Source organism: Macaca fascicularis, chromosome 13, assembly GCF_037993035.2.
Source record: "Macaca fascicularis isolate 582-1 chromosome 13, T2T-MFA8v1.1".
In the NCBI taxonomy this organism is placed as follows: domain Eukaryota; kingdom Metazoa; phylum Chordata; class Mammalia; order Primates; family Cercopithecidae; genus Macaca; species Macaca fascicularis.
Genome location: NC_088387.1, coordinates 79,327,881 through 79,348,077, shown reverse-complemented (window position 1 = coordinate 79,348,077; position 20,197 = coordinate 79,327,881). Strand labels below are relative to the sequence as shown.

At 39.3% G+C, this 20,197-nt stretch overlaps 1 protein-coding gene and 1 non-coding gene across 18 annotated transcripts in view; both read left to right on the top strand.

The window, feature by feature from the left end:
• Nucleotides 1–20,197, top strand: part of MTA3 (metastasis associated 1 family member 3) — a 267,789-nt gene that overhangs the window by 218,073 nt on the left and 29,519 nt on the right. For all 17 annotated transcript variants that reach the window (XR_012422441.1, XM_074011901.1, XM_074011898.1 and 14 more), the window contains 4 exons: nt 2,872–3,023; nt 3,853–4,075; nt 14,600–14,686; nt 18,765–18,911. Coding sequence is in view for 16 of the 17 variants with exons in the window: in XM_074011901.1 (XP_073868002.1) it covers nt 2,872–3,023; nt 3,853–4,075; nt 14,600–14,686; nt 18,765–18,911 (609 nt within the window). In the remaining variant the exon portion in view is untranslated. The remainder of the gene's footprint in view (nt 1–2,871; nt 3,024–3,852; nt 4,076–14,599; nt 14,687–18,764; nt 18,912–20,197) is intronic.
• LOC123568467 (U6 spliceosomal RNA) lies at nt 7,782–7,889 on the top strand. The gene has a single exon (XR_006691844.2). It is a non-coding gene; the product is annotated as a U6 spliceosomal RNA (small nuclear RNA).

Genomic DNA, 20,197 nt, shown 5'->3' with positions numbered 1-20,197 from the left:
GGGGTTGGTGAAGTGAACTGTTAGGTAGTTGATAGACTTTATGTGTTTCTTTTAAATCTCAAGCAAGGATACGATACCTTAATGGGGCATTGGTGATATTATCATCTGTTTCCTTCCAGTTAAGGTAGCCTGGGATGGGAGAGGGAAGGAAACTAATGTTTACTGAAAACCTACTTGGTGCCCCATTTTGGGTTCTTAGTAGCTCTTTGAGAGTACATGTAGCCTACTGTCTCCAGGAAGGACATAGAAATGAGGGACAGCTATGAGTACAGTTACGTCCACTGATCCCAAGGAAGGTGTGAGCCAAGTTGCTGAATTCATAGAAATGGTACATAGGGATGTGTTTAACAATTTTTTTGACCATGGGAGCACAAAGGGAAACAATTTGTGGAAAAAAATTCTTTAGTCAGGCTTTTACATGGATAGCATCATAAATACCTTGAATTGGGATTTCTTGGATTTCGAAGTTCGTGTATATTTAAATGAAAATAAAAAGAATCCTACAGACAAATGGTAGTGGCTTAATTTTAACTTGCAGGCAGGGCGCTGTGGCTCCCAGCACTTTGCGAAGCCAAGGCAGATGATTCACCTGAGGTCAGGAGTTCGAGACCAGCCTGGCCAATGTGATGAAACCCCATCTCTACTAAAAATACAAAAAATTAGCCGGGCATGGTGGTGTGCACCTGTAATCCCAGCTACTCAGGAGGCTGAGACAGGAGAATAGCTTGAACCCGGGAGGCAGAGGTTGCAGTGAGCTGAGATTGCGCCATTGCACTCCAACCTGGGTGACAGAGTGAAACTTCGTCTCCAGAAAAATAAATAAATAAATAAATAAATAAATAACTTGCAAACCCCTTTCACACTCACGTATATCCCCTTAAATGATTATTCTGTTATTTTTGTGTGTGCATGATGAGTAAGCTATTTTTATTTTATAATACTTACTTTAGACTCATGTATTACTAATCTCCATGATAAAATGTATCTTAATATAAGATTTATCCTTATAGAGAGGTAGAACTTGATGTTTTCTATTTATTAAATGATACCTACTTTCCAATTGAATTTGAGTTATTTAAGGAGAAAGGCATTTATTGACAGTTATTAAAATGATGTGCATGGATTGATTAGTTTACGTAAAACATATGTTTTAAGTGAAATTTTATATTTAGAATTCAAAATAGATTCATAGCTTAATGTTTTAAGATTTTTAAAATTTGTGTCTTAATGACTTATTAGTTCTAAATTATAGGAGGAAAGGCTTTTAGGCTTTCATTTGTATAAAATATTTATTTGTATAAATAAAAGCCTAAAACAGGCCTAAAATATTTACACAAATAAAAGCCTAAAATAATAATCCTCCAAAAATAATACATGATGGGTGTACAGTGTTATTCCCAATAAACATGAATATAATGGTCTCTGTATTTTCTCTTTTTCACATTGGTTTGTGAAGTGTTAGTTGATATCTTGATGTGCTGTTTGAACATTTGAACAGTCTGATAAAGGTAACTTACAGGTCAGAGAAATAATATTTCAAGGCAGACCTACAGAATTGCAATTTTTTATGCACCCAGTTAATATCTCAACCTCAGTGTTTTCTCTTAAACTTCAGATCTATCATGTGTATATTTTAAATGTCACATGTCAGTAATTTAAACTACAAAACAAAAACTAACACAAGCTTGCAGTGTTCAGCTAGCTGTTAAATCATCTGAGTTTTAGGCCTCAAGCATGCTGTGATGTCAGCTGCCCATGCTCGCTTCATATGGATTTAGAGTCTTGAAAGGGATTCTGTCCATAAATGGAGATTTTAAAATAAGGATTTGCCTATTGATTAAAATAAAGTAGTGTGAAACAGATACCTGTTTCTTTCTTCTCTCCTCCCCTTCTCCCTCTGTCTCCCCCTCCCCAAACCCCTCCTCCTCCCCACTTCCCTCTGTCACCCAGGCTGGAATGCAGTGGTGGAATCACAGTGGCCTCAACCTCCCAGGCTCAAGCAGTCCTGCTGCCTCAGCCTCTGTAGTGGCTGGGACTACAGGAGTTCACCACCACACCTGGCTGACAGATACCTGTTTTTATTAGATTCCTGACTTTATCAATGGGACCTCCCTGAGTACCTTAAATAATCCCTGGAGTGGTGTCTCAACCCTGGGTTTGGAAACCTGGATTTATATTTTTATATATATATTTTTTCTTTTTTTTTCTTTTCTTTTTTTCTTTTGAGATGGAGCCTCACTCTGTTGCCCAGGCTGGAGTGCAGTGGCATGATCTCAGCTCACTGCAACCTCTGCCTCCCAGGTTCAGGCAGTTCTCCTGCCTCAGCCTCCTGAGTAACTAGGACTACAGGTGCGTGCCACCACGCCCGGCTAATTTTTTTTGGATTTTCAGTAGAGACGGGTTTTCCATGTTAGCCAGGATAGTCTTGATCTCCTGACCTCGTGGTCCACCTGCCTCAGCCTCCCAAAGTGCTGGGATTACAGGCGAGAGCCACCACACCCAGCCCCAGATTTTTAAAATACTACTAATAGTATATTTTTGAGAACCTATTTCCAGAAACATACACAATAGAGTATTTTTAATCAGTAAAACAAAAACTCCCTCGGCAGCAAAATGCATAATACAGGATACTTCACTTAATAGCTTTAACAGGGCCACAAGCACTTTATATAATGATAGAAATAAGTTGGTTTAATGAATTCTGAGTATTAAAAAAAACACAAATATACTATTATGTTTGACTTGTAAGCTGGGAACAATAACATTGTAAACTAAGCATGACAAGTATTTTTTAAATATTTGATTATTTTGTGTTGATGTTACAAATTAAATAGCATTTTTCTTATTTTTCTTGTTTTTCTTCTGCTTTAGCTACACAGTCTCACCAGTGGTATTCCTGGGGCCCACCTAATATGCAGTGTAGATTATGTGCAATTTGTTGGCTTTATTGGAAAAAATATGGAGGCTTGAAAATGCCCACCCAGTCAGAAGAAGAGAAGTTATCTCCTAGCCCAACTACAGAGGTACAGTAGTCTTTTTAGTGTTGAAAAATGTCATGTTTTTAAGTGGCTTGATTATTCCTTGGAAACAGAAGTACAGTATAGGATAATTTAAAAATGAAGAAAGCTACCTTTGTAGGTAAACATAGCACTACAATATTCAGGGTAGGTGTGGAGAGAAGCAGGGAGAAATTAAATTTTATCAGGTATTCAGAATAATGGTCTCAGACAAAAAAAACAATGAATGTGGGAGATGTTAGCATAAGTAGAGAGCTTACAAATTAAATGTTTAATTGCTTTTGAAAACAGTTTGTGTAACCTTTACATTCTGTTGAAGGCATGTCTTACTACATAAAGTCATAAATGCAAATTGAGCATTTTTTCTCCCTGTGACTATTTTGGAGGGATAAGAAGTATGGACTGAATCTTGAGGTGAACAACAGTTTAAATGTGATTTTGGTAAAATCCTCATAGATTGAAGATGCCAACCATCTGTGTTTACCAGTGGGTGACGACTCTTTTTCAGTGCTGACAGGCTTTCAGGACTCCTTAATTTAAAAAAAAAAAAAAAAAAAGTGTAGTTAACCCCCTTGGCAGTTTCTTACTACCTATTGTTAATGTTATTATGGATTCCTGTACAATAGTACAGTGTTCTCCACAGTTCCCTTCTCTATTCCCCACCTCTTTCCCAAAAGTGCACACTTTAATTCTTTTAGAGGTAGTGCACCAAGTGATATTATAGATGCTTCATGAAAGATTTAAAAGTTGCACTTTTCTTTTGAGCGTGATGCAAACAGTAATGCGTTTGGGCAAGTTCATTTCTTTGAGTGTTTGTTGTTTTCTGATTTTGCAGGACCCTCGTGTTAGAAGTCACGTATCCCGCCAGGCCATGCAGGGAATGCCAGTTAGAAATACTGGGAGTCCAAAGTCTGCAGTGAAGACCCGCCAAGCTTTCTTCCTTCATACTACATATTTCACAAAATTTGCTCGCCAGGTCTGCAAAAATACCCTCCGGCTACGGCAGGCAGCAAGACGGCCGTTTGTTGCTATTAATTATGCTGCCATTAGGGCAGAATGTAAGATGCTTTTAAATTCTTAACCTTATATGTTGTGCTTCTGACCATTTTCTCTTTTCTTCTCTTTCCTTTTTTTTTTGTTTGTTTGTTTGCAATAAACATAAGTTCTTGTGTACAGCCTTTTATTTGGTTTATTTTTTTAACATTGTTTTTGTGTGCTGCCATTTGTATCATGCCAACCTGAAAAAAAAAATCAAAACATTGAAACTTCTGTACTCTTTACCAGAGAGTAGTGCTTAGCAAAAGATTGGTGGGAGGTGATCCTATTCGGTGGGGTTTTGTGATGGAGTTGCCTACAGAGCCCTGTTGAAGCACTTTTACCTCTTAGGTAGTGCCACAATGTAACCCCTAAGGATGCTGTTATAATGAGACTCCATAATTGAGACAGTACAGTCCAGTCTTATGGATTCATTAGGTTTAAATAAAATTTGCCAATTTACACTAATTAGAGACCGTATGTCTTTGTAAATCTTGTTTTTCCCATGAACCTTTTACAATTGTCATACAACATTATGGAAATTCACCAGTGCTTCATAACAAATACTATATTTATTAGAAGGTCTAGCAAATTATAAGTAAACTTTAAACTGATTTTTGCGTGAATTTTCTGAAATTACACATTTCGTTTTCTTAAGCTAGCATCTAAACATATGGTTGAGCAGGCTGTTTGTCCAGTTTGGTTTCCATTTCATGATCGTGTATCATATATATCACCACATAACATTTACATAACTTTTATTTTCAACACATTTGGTCTTGCTTATCTTTTTTATTTTTATTTTTGTTAGCACAGAGATCCTATGTATCCATGAATTGTAGATTGTTTTGTCATTACCATGTCTCTGACAATATGTGTATAATTAATATGTTCGCTCTGGAGTCACATTCCAGGCTAGCATGTTAGAGCTGTGTAGCTTTTGTTCCTTAAGAGATGAGAAAACTTGCTGTTTGGCTTAACAGTTAGGAAATCTTAAAGCTATTCTAAGAAATCTCTTATTATGAAAAGCTCCCCTTTGATTTAAAGAGGATATCAATAAAAGGAACGATGACTAAAAAAATCATTTTTTGTTCCTAAAGGTAATTTTTAGCAGAATAGTTGAAAGGCTTTAAAACTTAAGTAATAGCTCTATAAGAAGAAAAATGCTTTGTAAAGGGAATTGAGGGCTGGGTGCGGTGGCTCATGCTTGTGATCCCAGTACTTTGGGAGGCCAAGGCGGGTGGATCACCTGAGGTCAGGAGTTCAAGACCAGCCTGGTCAACATGGTGAAACTCTGTCTCTACTAAATATACAAAAATTAGCCAGGCGTGGTAGCGGGCGCCTGTAATCCCAGCTACTTGGGAGGCTGAGGCAGGATAATTGCTTGAAACCAGGAGGTAGAGGTTGCAGTGAGCTGATATAGCACCATTGCACTCCAGCCTGGGCAACAAGAGCGAAACTTCGTCTCAAAAAAAAAAAAAAAAAAAGAAAAAATGGTAACAATGTCAGAGTCCCACGGAGGGGAAACTACTATATTAGATTCATGTATATTTGAGAGTTTAGGCTTATTTACGTTTTGTGCTAACATTTGAGACCTCATGGACTTACGTTAACACTTTCCCATTTGGGGAATTGGAAATATTTATATTCTAAATTGTTCAGCTCATTTAAAACACATTTTTATATAATTTTTTAAATAAAAAGAATGGTGAAGGCCAGGCATGGTGGCTCGCGCCTGTAATCCCAGCACTTTGGGAGGCCTAAGTGGGCAGATCACCTGAGGTCAGGAGTTCGAGACCAGCCTGGCCAACATGGTGAAACCCCATCTCTACTAAAAATTCAAAAATTAGCCAGGCATGGTGGCACGTGCCTGTAATCCCAGCTGCTTGGAAGGCTGAGGCAAGATAATCACTTGAACCTGGGAGGCAGATGTTGCAGTGAGCCGAGATCACGCCACCACTTCAGCCTGGGAGACGCAGTGAGACTCTGCATAAAAAAATAATTAAAAAGTGAAACATTTAAGAATGAAAATGAATGAGACTTTTCCATTAAAATGGGTAGGGATCCAGTATCATCTTTGTCCTAGGAGTAGAAGAGAAACCATCACCAACTCAGTTGGCTGCTGAGGAAGCTCTGTTTCCCCAGGGCTCGTGTGTTAATTTTCAGTTAATTTGCACATTATCTTTGTTTTGCTTATTCTTCAATGAAGTATATTTTTCTTTTATCTCATTCTAATTTTTTTCTCAACTGATGGGCCATGCTGCTAAAAGGGATCATAATTAAGTTATCTGTATTTTATTTCTATAAGCATATAGATTATAGTAATAATAAAAGAGCAGTCATTTATCTGGATGAAATTCAGAGAGCATATGTTATTTTGTTTTGTATTTAGCTTCACCAGTCATTGAGTTTTACATAATCAGATTCTCAAATAGTTTTACCTTAAGATTTAAAATGAGTGTTTCAGCAGCCATCTACTCATTTTTTTTTTTCAGACAAGCAATTAATGAACTTTTCCTAACATCTAATTGATTATGCTATCATCTCTTCTGTTCTTGTACTTACCTTGTTACAACCTCTTCAGCAGATGTCTTGATCTTGGCTTGTTAGGGTGATTAGGTATTAATAACCTGATGTCCGTAGGCAACCATGTCTGTGGTCTACTGGGAGTGTATAGGACAGTGTGTGTGTGTGTGTGTGTGTGTGTGTGTGTGTGTGTGTGTGTCTACTGGGAGTGTATAGGACTGTGTGTGTGTGTGTGTGTGTGTGTGTGTGTGTTTTCCAGTAAGTTTTCCTTAGTTTCTCAAAGGCAGTGTTAGGCTCTCCTCCACCCTGCAGGAAGTTAAGAATCACTGTGATGCAGTGTGAATGTACTTTCAGATAAGGCAGAAGATTGTTATTCTCAAAATATTGATGGATCAAGAGTTCTCATTAATGCATTTTAGAATAATTTATTATTTTGGGAAAGTAATTCTTCCCTGTGGGCTTGAGACTCTTCCAAGCACTGTAGATGTTGAGCTCTTCAATTGTCTCTGGCCATGGCAGCACCATCACAGCCAGTGTCATAGTCAGTTTATGGGATGACACTGCATAAAAGTGAAGAAATGGGAGCTTTTTAAACCTGGATTAAAGCATACAGTAAAAACAGAAAAGGGCTTTGCAGATTCATAAAATATCTCAAAGAATATGTAAATAGTAATGACATCTGAGGGAAGGGAAACTGGGAGGCTGAGGGAAAGGGGTGGGAAGATTTACCACTCCTCATCCATACATAGGATTTTTTTTTTTTTTTTTAAGAGACAGGGTCTTGCTCTGTTGCCCAGGCTCTGGAGTGCAGTGGCACCATCATAGCTCAGTGCAGCCTTGAACTCTGGGGCCCAAGTGATCCTCTTGCCTTCTGAGTAGGTGGGACTAGTGTGGCCCACCATACCTGGTTAATTAATTTTTTTTTTTTTAGAGATGGGGCCTCACTATGAAAAATGTATTTTTTAAACCAATTTCCCCAAATACCTAAATATTATTTTAATAATAGATCTTTATATGTGAATATATAAATCCATGCCAAAAGTTACTAACATTAGTAAAATACTTGAGCCAGTTCTACCATGTAGATAGTGCTTATTAAAAATGGATTGGTAGACCAAAATCCTTCATTGCATAAAGAAACCTACTGTGTTCTTAAGATTTGTGGCCCAACAGCAAGGGTATAAAATACCAAGTTTGGACATCGTGCTCACTTCAGCAGCATATATACTAAAAATTGGAATGATACAGAGAAGATTATCATGGCCCTGAGCATGGATGACCACACAAATTAGTGAAGTGTTCCATATTTTATTTAAAAAAAAAAAGCTATATTCTATTTTTTTCCCCCTTGAGAACCTTCCCTCTAGTAAAAAAGCTATGTGTGGGAGAATGACGTTCCTCTGCTATTGCCATCAGACATTATTTCAGAGACTTCACCAAAGATCTACAGAATTATCCAAACACCTGATAGGCATAGGATTATCGCCACTTGAGACTCAGGATCCTCACAGACTGAGGTTAAATAGAAGTAGGTTAACTAGCAACATTCCAAAGATGAAACTAAAGTGCCTGGAAAAGTAAATCTGGATGATTTGCCTGGCACCTTGGTGGCTTGCAGAGAGAGTGAAGTGGTTTGGGCTGATAACACACCAGACTTGAATGGGCCACAGTGTTCCCCCGCATGAGGTTATTTGGGAGGAGCCTGAAGCTATTTTTCTGTTTGAAGATGCTAATTCGACTTTGGGGGTATCTGAAGACCCCATTTCATGAAAAATTTGTTTTATGAGATTTTTCTAGAGATTTCTCAGCTAAAGTTAATGATTGTATAAGCATTCCTGAAATTTTAAGCTTGAAACTTGAGAGAATAGTTGGTTTGCTTCTTTTGGTATTTTTGGTAGAGAGTTTAAAATTTTTTTTAGTCTGTGCCTTGTGGTGTAAGACGAGTTTATTTTTAATAAAAATTTGGTTTTGAATGGATACTGAACATTTTTTTTGAAAGGTACAAAAGTGGTTACAAATCTCATCACGTTTCTCATTCCTGTTTTACCCCATTCAGTGATAACCATTATCATTGTTGCCTTAAGCATCCAGAAGTATTCTGTGCATCTATTAAGAATCTAAGTAGGTTTATTCTTTGTTTCTGTATGTTAACATACTGTCTATACTGCTCTGTCCCTTGCTTTTTACTTAACATACCATGCCACTGCATTAAGAACTGCCTCCTTTTTGTGTCAGCTGCATAATCTATTTTGTTGTACTATACCTAGTTCCCTATTAAAAGCTTTTAAGTTATTTTCAGTCATTTTCTATCATAAATAATGTTGCAACAGCCGGGCGCGGTGGCTCACGCCTGTAATCCCAGCACTTTGGGAGGCCGAGGCGGGCGGATCACGAGGTCAGGAGATCGAGACCATCCTGGCTAACACGGTGAAACCCCGTCTCTACTAAAAAAAATGCAAAAAATTAGCCGGGCGAGGCGGCGGGCGCCTGTAGTCCCAGCTACTCGGGAGGCTGAGGCAGGAGAATGGCGTGAACCCGGGAGGCGGAGCTTGCAGTGAGCTGAGATCCGGCCACTGCACTCCAGCCTGGGCGACTAAGCGAGACTCCGTCTCAAAAAAAAAAAAAAATAATAATAATAATGTTGCAACAAATGTCCTTATGCAGATATCATTTCATACTGATGGATAAAATGGGAATGTGCCTTACAAGATAGCTCCCTAAAAGTTAAAGTTGGGACCAAGGAGCATACATTTTGAATTTTGGTGTAGTTTTATTGCCGTTAGAAAAACTGCAATTCACAGTCCCACTCACAACGTCTAGACAATTCCTATTTCTCTAGAACTTTGCTGGCAGTGTTACCCATCTTTGAAACCCGTGACTAGTTGACAGATGACATGTTATGTTAGCTTGCATTTCTCGTTTTGGATGAGATAGAAATCTTTGCTTGTATTTGAAAACCATTTATCTCCTTTTCTGTCAACTGTTTTTCCCCTGGCCAGTTTTCTATTGGTGGTATTACTGACTTGTGGGAACTTTTTATATTTTAACAAAGTTAGTTTTTAATCTGTGATATGTGATACAAATAGTTCCCCGTTTTCTCTTTGACTTTGTTTATGATGTATTTGCCAAGCAGATTTTTTTTAAAAAAAGACATATTAATACTTGAATTTATAAAAAAAATTAATCGGTTTTGTGGCTTCTTTAAAAATACCTTTCCAGTTCTAGAAGCAAACTCTACTGATAGTTTTATCTTGACAGGGGTCTTGAATGCACATGTGGGATATTTTTGTGAATTCTGTGTGTATATTGCAGGGTTTCTATCTCACTGCCCCCAGTATTTCCAAAACATTACAGAAAAATAAGCATGATTTTCAACAAAAGTAATAGTGTATTTCTTTTCTTTTCTTTTTTTGAGACGGAGTTTTGCTCTTGTGGCCCAGGTTGGAGTGCAATGGCAAGATCTCCGCTCCCCTCAGACTCCTGCTCCCAGGTTCAAGCCATTCTCCTGCCTCAGCCTCCCAAGTAGCTGGGATTACAGGCATGCCCTGCGCCACAATGGCCAGCTACTTCTGTATTTTTAGTAGAGACAAGGTTTCTCTATGTTGGTCAGGCTGGTCTCGAACTCCCAACCTCAGGTGATCCGCCCACCTTGGCCTCCCAAACTGCTGGGATTACAGGCATGAGCCACCGCACCCAGCATAATAATGTATTTCTAGGTTAACCCCAAGGAAATATAGATGATCCTCTAGGACAGTGGTCCCCAACCTTTTTGGCACCAGGGACCGGTTTCATGGAAGACAATTTTTTCACAAACTGGGTGGTGGGGGCGGGGATGGTTTTGGGATGAAACTGTTCCGACTTCGATCATCAGGCATTAGTTAGAATCTCATAAGGAGAAGGCAACCTAGATCCCTCGAGTGGTGGTTCACAATAGGGTTTGCGCTCCTGTGAGAATCTAATGCTGCTGACCTGACAGGAGGCGGAGCTCAGGCAGTATTGCTCACCTGTTGTCCCAACCGGTTGCTGACTTGCTACCACTAGTACTGGTCTGAGGCCTGGGGCTTGGGGACCCCTGCTCTAGGAAACTAAAGACGTATTCCTTGTGACCAGTCAAGTGACCTGAGTGAGATACAGATGTTCTCTCTGGACAGGTTTTGATTCCTTCTGGGTTCTTTGGGCATTTCTCAGATTGCTTTCATTATCTGTGCAGTTCAAATGTGTATCTCCATGTTGAAGTGGAGTTAGGTGAGTAGTTTGGGAGCAAGGACTGGCTGACAAGTGGCACCACTGTTGGCCTGGCATTGAGTGCAGCCCGGCATTCCTTCTAACCAACTTAAGTGTGGGTCAGACAATCCTGCTTATGGCTATTTCCTCAGGGCCAACCGTATTTTTCCTACTGAATGGCTACAACTTTTCTTATGTTGAAGAGTGACTAAGGCAGTCCTAGAATCTTTTCACTGTAATTTTTTCACAGTTGAGACATAATTCTTGCCACCAACTACTTTTTTTTTTTTCTTTTGAGACAGGGTCTTGTTCTGTCACCCAGCCTGGAGTGCAGTGGTGTGATCATGGCTCACTATAGCCTCTTAACTCAAGGGATCCTCCCTCCTCCTCCTCTTGAGTAGCTGGAACTTTCTATAAAATATAATGAGGATTAGTGAAATATGGATCTTTCTAAAAAGCTTTGATCTCCCGCTCAGAGATACCCTGTAATGCAAATTGTCACTTGGAACATCACATAATTAATCCTACTATTTTTAATGAGAAATTAGAAGCAAATATAGTTTAAAATGAAACGTCTTTGGGAATTGTGTTGATGACCTCTCTGATGGATTTGTTGATAAGAGCCATCAATGTCTATCAATTGCTGCCATACTGGCAGTTTTCCTTTGGGCCGTATAGACTGGAATAAAAAGCAAATCTTATTACTAGTAATACGGTGATTGCCTTTGTCAAGACATTGAGGAAATAACCAAGATGACTCATTCCAGCTTTATTTTATTAATAGAGAAGAAAGAAAAATTTGTCTTGTCCTCATCCCAAATATAGCTTGAATTTCAGGTGAATCAGTAGTATTAGCAAGAAATTATGTAGTGTTAACTCAGTGGTTTGGCAGGCATTTGATCCTTACAGGGTTTGGGTTGCTTTCTAGTGTTTATTTAGATTACTCTTCCACAATATGTTCATTATATTTCCACCTGTATCTTCACTATTATTCTACATTAGGTGAAAAGCTTCATAGCTTAGTAATTTATTTTTTCTCATGGAAATCAACTGAATAGGAAGAAAAGAAATTGGATCATTTATACTTGTCAGTGGTTGCATAATAATTAGCCGATATCTAGGGGCTATATATTCAGATTCCTGATTGTTTTAGGCTCTCTGCAGTATGTGCTTTGTCTATTTTAATGTTTTTGAACTTATTTTTTAACGTTTAAGTTCAGGGGTACATGTGCAGGTTTGTTATATAGGTAAACTTGTGTCAAGGGAGTTTGTTGTACAGATTATTTCGTCATCCAATTATTAAGCCTAGTACCCATTAGTTATTCTTCCTGATCCTCTTCCTCCTCTCACCCTCCACCCTCCAATAGGCCCCAGTGTCTGTTGCTCCCCTCTGTGCGTCCAGAAGTTCTCATCATTTAGCTCCGACTTATAAGTACGAACATGCAGTATTTGGTTTTCTGTTACTGTATTAGTTTGCTAAGGATAGTGACCTCCAGCTCCATCCATGTTCCTGCAAAGGACATGATATCATTCTTTTTTTCTGGCTGCATAGTGTTCCATGGTGTACATGTACCACATTTTCTTTATTCAGTCTATCATTGATGGATATTTAGGTTGATTCCATGTCTTCACTATTGTGAGTAGTGTTGCAATGAACATATAGATGCATGTGTCTTTATGATAGAATGATTTATATTCCTTTGGGTTGGGTGATAGTTCTGTTTTCAGCTCTTTGAGGAATCACCACACTGTTTTCCACATGGTTGAACTAATTTACACTCCCATCAACTGTGTATAGCATTTCTTTTTCTCCGCAACCTCTGTTTTCTCTGCCATCATCTGTTATTTTTTGACTTTTTAATGATAGCCATTCTCACTAGTGTGAGATGGTATCTCATTGTGTTTTTTTTTAACCACAACGAGAATTTTTTTTTAATGCTCTTTTGCCATCTTCTGTTTAATAATTTTCCAGACAGTTTGTTTTGTGAAAGGGCTAGAGCTCATAAAAACTTAATTTTTATTTAAAATTATTTGAAGTTCCAGACTTGCACATTTTAACTCTAGTAGAGCAAATAATTCCTATGGATATCAAAGGAAATTCCGTATGTGTATGCCCAGAAATGTCTCCGTTTGCAAAAGGAAAAATTCTTCAGTAAATCAGAAAACCTGTAGGACATTTTTGTCAAATATTTGAAGGTGGGGAAAAGGCATAAACAGTAGAATCAAACAAGTTTAAGTGATTCTGTTAATATTTATGACAATATTAAAGTATTTCAGTACACGTTTTGTCCCTTTGTCTTGCACATCTGCTCTTCCAAATGACAACTAATTAAAACACAGAATGTTTGTATTGTATGCTTTAATTTTCTTTGTCTGAAAGTGTCTTACAATAGGGTATAATGAGCATCATGAAAACTTTGATTAGCTAATACCCATCCTCACAGTTTCTTATTATTCTGACTATTGGATGAAATACTCTGCACACAGGTAGCCTTTTAAATCTCAGCACCAATGACATAGCTTGATCAGGGGTAGAAAACCAGTGATAAAACCAAATGGCCCATTATTACTCTTGCAAATTCCTAGTCTAACAATTGAGTTTCGCCAAGATGAGTTAAGCCTTCACGTGGGGATGGGATGGCCAAGTATGGCCCACCTAGGTCAGAGATGGCCAAGTTTGTTGCCTTTAGCAGCTGTCATTTATCTTCCATGTCAAATCAATCTTACATTAAGACTGATTCCACCTTGCACTTTACAGCCATTATTTCTGCTATAATACAGAAATGCCATGGCTAGAAATGAAGCATATTTCTGAGATGGGCACACGCAATAAAAAAGCGTGAGTGTGTTGGATGTGCATTAGCTATACCCATGTGGGGCTTTAAAGTGCGTGTTTTCTATATTGCTCTGGTACCTTTTTTTTCTTTTGCTTTATTTCTCAGGGGTTAATGAGTTGTTTTGGTAGCCCATGAAAACATCACATGGTTATTGTAGGCATGACCTAGATAATGGTGGTAATGTCGTTGAAGAGTGCTGTCTGTATCTCTTGCTTGTAAATTGTTATTATTATTATTATTGAGATGGAGTTTCGCTCTTGTTGCCCAGGCTGGAGTGCAGTGGCGCGATCTTGGCTCACCGCAACGTCCACCTCCTGGGTTCAAGCAATTCTCCTGCCTCAGCCTCCCAAGTAGCTGGGATTACAGGCATGTGCCACCATGCCCAGCTAATTTTGTGTTTTAGTAGAGACGGGGTTTCTCCATGTTAGTCAGGCTGGTCTCGAACTCCCAACCTCAAGTGATCCACCCACCTTGGCCTCCCAAAGTGCTGGGATTACAGGCGTGAGCAGGTGGGCAGATCACAAGGTTAGAAGTTCGAGACCAGCCTGACCAACATGGTGAAACCCTGTCTCTACTAAAAACACAAAAATTAGCCCCTCATGGTGATGCTTACCTGTAATCCCAGCTACTCAAAAGGCTGAGGCAGGAGAATTGCTTGAACCCGGGAGGTGGAGGTTGCAGTGAGCTGAGACCACGCTGTTGCACTCCAGCCTGGGTGGCAGAGCGAGACTCCGTCTCAAAATACTACTACTAAAAATTACATGTTATTTTATATAAATCCCATTTAGAAATTGGGAACCAGAACTAGAAACCATTTTCTCAGGCCCAAAAGGAAATTATGTGGGAATCTGGTGGCTATTTTGTATTGTTTTCTACTTGTACCTTTATTTCTGTGGTGCGTGTAGTCTGGCTAGAGAAATCTGTTTCATTGGTTATCTCCATGTTTCTTTCTCTCCTCAGATGCAGACAGACATGCTGAACTATCCGGAAGTCCACTGAAAAGCAAAAGCACTAGGAAACCTTTGGCATGTATCATTGGGTATTTAGGTGGGTATTTTCTAATAGAGGAAAATTTCAAAGAGCAATTTCTGAATATTATAGGTATTTGGCCGTTCTAAATGACATACCTAAACTAATTCAGGCCCTTCAAATAGCTGGAATTGGATACCTTTATCTATATAGTCAGTTTATTTTGTTTCAGAAACTTTTATTACCAACACACACAACACACACACACACAGAGTTATGGTATATGTTTACTTTTTCCAAAAAGCCATCAAATAAAAATGTAATGTATATTCATTCATAAATAAGTGAAAAAGAAAATAAAAAGCATTCAATTAGTACTTACGATGAATAGTCTTAAGATTCTTCTTCAGATCCTTCCCCTGTTTCTAACTCACCTCACCTCTTTTTAAATAGAGAATTTATTTACTTATTAAAATGAGATCAAACTGGTTTATAACTTAAAATAATTATTGGTTTTAATTTTTTATTTTATTTGTTTTTTGTAGAGACAGGGTCTCGCTATGTTGCCCAAGCTAGTCTCAAACTCCTGGCCTCAAGCAATCTTCCTGCCTTGACTTCCCAAAGTGCTGGGATTACAGATGTGAGCCACTGTGCCAAGCCTAAAATATTTATAGTTTGGTGTGCTTAAGGCGACTTTGAAGAGGAGGCATTTGTATTGCTTTCTGGTTTTTATCATGCCGTCTGACTTGGCAATCTCCAAAGATGATGGCTCCATTTTTATGTTGAAATATCACAATTAAGAATAGTATAAAAAATTACTATGCAATAATCTTTTTGTTTAAACAAAGTTTTAAGAGAACTTACAAAATAATGGTTTTCCACATACCTAGAAGCAAGAATGGCTTGTTTTTGTGCTGCTTATAGTTCTTTTTCAGTAAAGTGAAATATGTACTCAGAGTTGCTTTGACAGAAAGATTTATAATTAAGAAATGTTCAGACTGCAGACATCAACTCTTTTAAAAATCAATTGAATTTGGTATATTATCTAGTCCTTACCCGAATGTTCCAGGAGTCAGAGGCTCAAAGCTTCTTCTTTGATATTACTCTACTATCTTATTTCTTGCTTTCTTTCTTTCCTTCTTTCTTTCTTTCTTTTTTTTTTTTTTTTTTGAGACGGAATCTCACTCTGTTGCCCAGGCTGGAGTGCAGTGGTGCAATCTCGGTCACTGCAAGCTCCACCTCCTGGGTTCACACCATTCTGCTGCCTCAGCCTCCTGAATAGCTGGGACTACAGGCACCCACCACCACACCCAGCTAATTTTTGTATTTTTAGTAGAGACGAGGTTTCACCTTGTTAGGATGGTCTTGATCTCCTGACCTCATGATCCACCTGCCTCAGCCTCCCAATGTGCTGGGATTACAGGCATGAGCCACCGCACCCAGCCATTTCTTGCTTTATTTTTCAGGGGTTAAAGAGTTGTTTTGATATCCCCTGAAAATGTCACATGGTTATTGTAGGCATGACCTAGGTAATGGTGGTAATGTCCTTGAAGAGTGCTGTCTGTATTCCCTGGCAGAACTGACTCCTAGATGCCCCTTCCCACCTTGCATGGGAAAGTTTCTGATCACAAAAAAATAGAATAGGCCAGGCATGGTGGCTCATGCCTGTAATCTCAGCACTTTGAGAGGCAGGCAGATTGCTTGATTCCAAGAGTTTGAGCCTGGGCAACATAGCAAAACCCTGTCTCTACCAAAAATACAAATATTAGGCAGGCATGGTGGTGCATGCCTGTGGTCCCAACTACTCAGGAGGCTGAGGTGGGAGGATCAATCGCTTGAGCCCAGGAGGCAGAGGTTACAGTGAGTTGAGATTGTGCCACCACACTCCAGCCCAAGCGACCAGTTGAGACCCTGTCTCAAAAAAAAAAAAAAAACAAAAGAAAAAAGAATATAACATTATTAGCCTTTCCATGAATAATTGTGTGCTCCTACTGTGGGTAAATTGGTCTCTATATCTGCCAGATAGGCCCACACTGTGCTGTTCTTACTAGCTGAACCACATCCCTACACAATATATTTATGAGTATTTATATGTTGAAAACACTGTACTAAGTGATTTGGGAAACACCAAGATGGGTAAGACCTTGCCCTCAAAATTCTTAGTGTAGTGGGGAAAGCAAGCAGGTAAGAAGAATAAAACAAAGGATTAGATCCTATAAAAGAATTACAGGTAATATGTGTTGGGCACTTGGAGGAAGGACTGTTTTTTTCTTTTTTTCTTTTTTCTTTTTTTTTTTTTATTTGAGATAGAGTCTCACTCTGTCACCCAGGCTGAAGTACAATGTCTCCATCTCGGCTCACTGCAACGTCCACCTCTCAGGCTCAGGTGATCCTCCCACTTCAGCCTCCTGAATGACTGGGACTACAGGTGTGCACCACCACACCTCGCTAATTTTTAAAAATTTTTGTAGAGATGGGGTTTCACCATGTTGCTCAGGCTGGTCTCGAACCTCTGGACTCATGCAGTCTGCCTACCTTGGCCTCCCAAAGTACTGGGATTACCAGAGTGAGCCACTGCACCTGGCCAACCAGGGAATTTTTTCTAATGAGTGTTAGGGCAGCCTACCTGAAGAAAGTAATAGTTAATTTCAGACTTAAAAGATACTTAGAATTCAAATAGAAAAATAGGAAAAGGCCGGGCGCGGTGGCTCAAGCCTGTAATCCTAGCACTTTGGGAGGCCGAGACGGGCAGATCAGGAGGTCAGGAGATCGAGACCATCTATCTCGATGGTCTCGAGACGAGAAGAGATGGAAACCCCGTCTCTACTAAAAAATACAAAAAACTAGCTGGGCGATGTGGCGGGCGCCTGTAGTCCCAGCTACTCGGGAGGCTGAGGCAGGAGAATGGCGTGAACCCGGGAGGCGGAGCTTGCAGTGAGCTGAGATTGCGCCACTGCACTCCAGCCTGGGCGACAGAGCGAGACTCCGTCTCAAAAAAAAAAAAAGAAAAGAAAAATAGGAAAAGCATATTCTCTTCCCTCATAAGGCCAAGAGAACCAGATGAACAAAGGTTTCAGTGAGTCCAAGGACTTGAAAGCAGCTTGTCTGGTGTGGATGGAGCATAGGCTGTGGAGGTTAAATGAAACGCAAGGCTGGCAAACTTGTCATGTCATGTTGGAGAAAAAAAAAATCACTTTTTTGGGTGGCAGTATTCAAGCCATTTCTAAATTTTGGCAAATGTGGGGACTTTGACCAGAGATGTAGTAAGTCTAACAATTCCAACGGCTTTTCCTAAATTCCAGTAAATAAGGGCGATATCTCAGCCCTTACCTTCAGTGAAAGGGTGAGAAGACAGGATGGCTTGTGTGTAGTTGGCCAGCTGCATGATGACTCTGAGAATCGGTGAGCTGGTTAAGCTTTAGAAAAAGGCTGCCCAGCTTTAGTAGTAAACTGAGGTTCTTAAATCCAGTTCCTACAGTGTTACGGTTTCTGTCCATCCACAATAAGAGCAAGTAGTTCTGGGCTGTATGGCTAACAACAATATACTTTTGTTAAATGTGCATATGCCAGTTTTGTGATATATCCTTAGATAAAGCATTTCATCTACCTCTTGACTATTGGACTTTGGTTTCAAGTTTCATCTATATCAAAATGTTCTAGGCTGCGAGTAATTGATCCTGGTCCCATACTCTGTCTGGTTACAGAGCCAGAGGAGGAATCCTGTTTTTCAGAAAGCTCACATACCTGACATGGTGACTGGTTTGACAGAGCACAGAGGTTTTTTACCCTCCTCGCCCCAAGGCTACCTCTCCAGATAGCCTTTTGATGTCTAATATCTTGAGGAGTCAGATGCCTTATTCCCTTAGTAAATCACATGTTGTATGTGACCTTCTGAAGTGGCTTTTTGTTTTGTTTTTGCTTGTATTCACAACCCGAGGCTCAGAGCTCCAGCCAGCAGGGGAAAAACCAGCTTACTTGATAAGCAAAGCCATGGCAACACCACTTGAAGCTGACTCATTATGCAAGTCCTTGGCTGGCTCAGGAGGAACTGACTCTCAGCTCATTAAGTAATAAGATGTGTGCCTATTAGCCAATGTAAGTGCACATAGATTTTTAGTATCATGTTCTGAATTGAGAAACCTTTTTCCCCCCACAGAGATCCATCCTGCAAAGAAACCTAATGTAATTCGATCTACACCAAGCCTGCAAACCCCAACTACCAAGCGGATGCTAACAACTCCAAATCACACATCTCTGAGCATTCTGGGGAAAAGAAACTATAGTCATCACAATGGTCTGGATGGTATGTAAGCCCAGGAATTCTGGAGGCTGTTCTGACAGAGTGCCTCCACACTCAGGCATGTGTCTGCCACATCCAAGAATATATTATAAACATGTTCTTGTGCTCCATGATTGAAGTATGTGGTTGAGGAATAAGGGGGAATATGACCATATGCCACATTTTGCCAAGGGATTGTTCTCCATCCCATCAGGAGGTACCTATTTGCTCCCATCTCCTGTTAGAAGGCGTTTTTGGAGATGAAATCTGTATTTAGCAGATTGCTTCTGCTGGGTAATAATGTTCTTGTTGTGATGCGTACTCACTGCTCATTTAAGTTTTCTTGAGCAGAAGGGATTATTTTGCCTTATGTCTGAGACATCAGTGTTCTCTGGGGGTTCTTCAGTGTTCCATGGGTCATTCTGAATTTGGCATTTGTCACTTCTTTTACCTTATAAATGTTTTTAATTGCTCAAGAGTGCTACATGTCATGAAAGGAATTGCCTGGGTGATGTCCTAAATACAGAAATAATAATTTGCTTGAAATGGAAAATAGAAATATCACCTCTTATCCAAAGTACTTCTCTTGGGCTTGGCCATATAATGACTCTCCAGGTGGAATTGAATTATCTTCCCATTTGGACTATAAACACAACCATAATAAATCATCCAGGCAGTATATATTGTTCATTTCAGTAGTTCTGGACTTTGAAACTGTCTTTATTGTTTAAATGTTGGCATTTATTTATGAATAAAACTCTCTCCAGGCTTTTCATGCCTCTGGAACTCTAAATTCCTTATGTGACAGTAAATTATTTATGAGGCCCCAGAGCAAGGATGTGGAATAAACCTTCTAATAATAATTTCCTATGGTTGTTTTTCTCCGTTTTGACTTTTGATGTTCATAATAATGTCAAAAATGTGTAAAACAGTGAGGGCGAGGAATTGAGTTTGCATTTATAGGTTATCAATGTGTTAAGATACGGTTTTCAATAATTTAACTACCCAGAAGTCTTACAGAAACACTTCCTTGCTAATGAGAACATTGGCCATCCTTGACACAATATGCCTGATGTCTAGACAGCGGAAGGAGTGTGTCAAAATGTGAAGATTGGATGTATTTCTTTTCAGCCTTTTCTTGCCCACAACCTTTAGATTCAGGCTTGAATGTAATCTAGAATCTCTCTTTTCCATTATACCACCTCCCTGGCCTTTCTAGGCATATAATCTTGCTATAGAAAGTATAAAGTAAGTCCTGAAACACACACACACACACACACACGTATATATTCTTTTCGGTAAAAAGACTG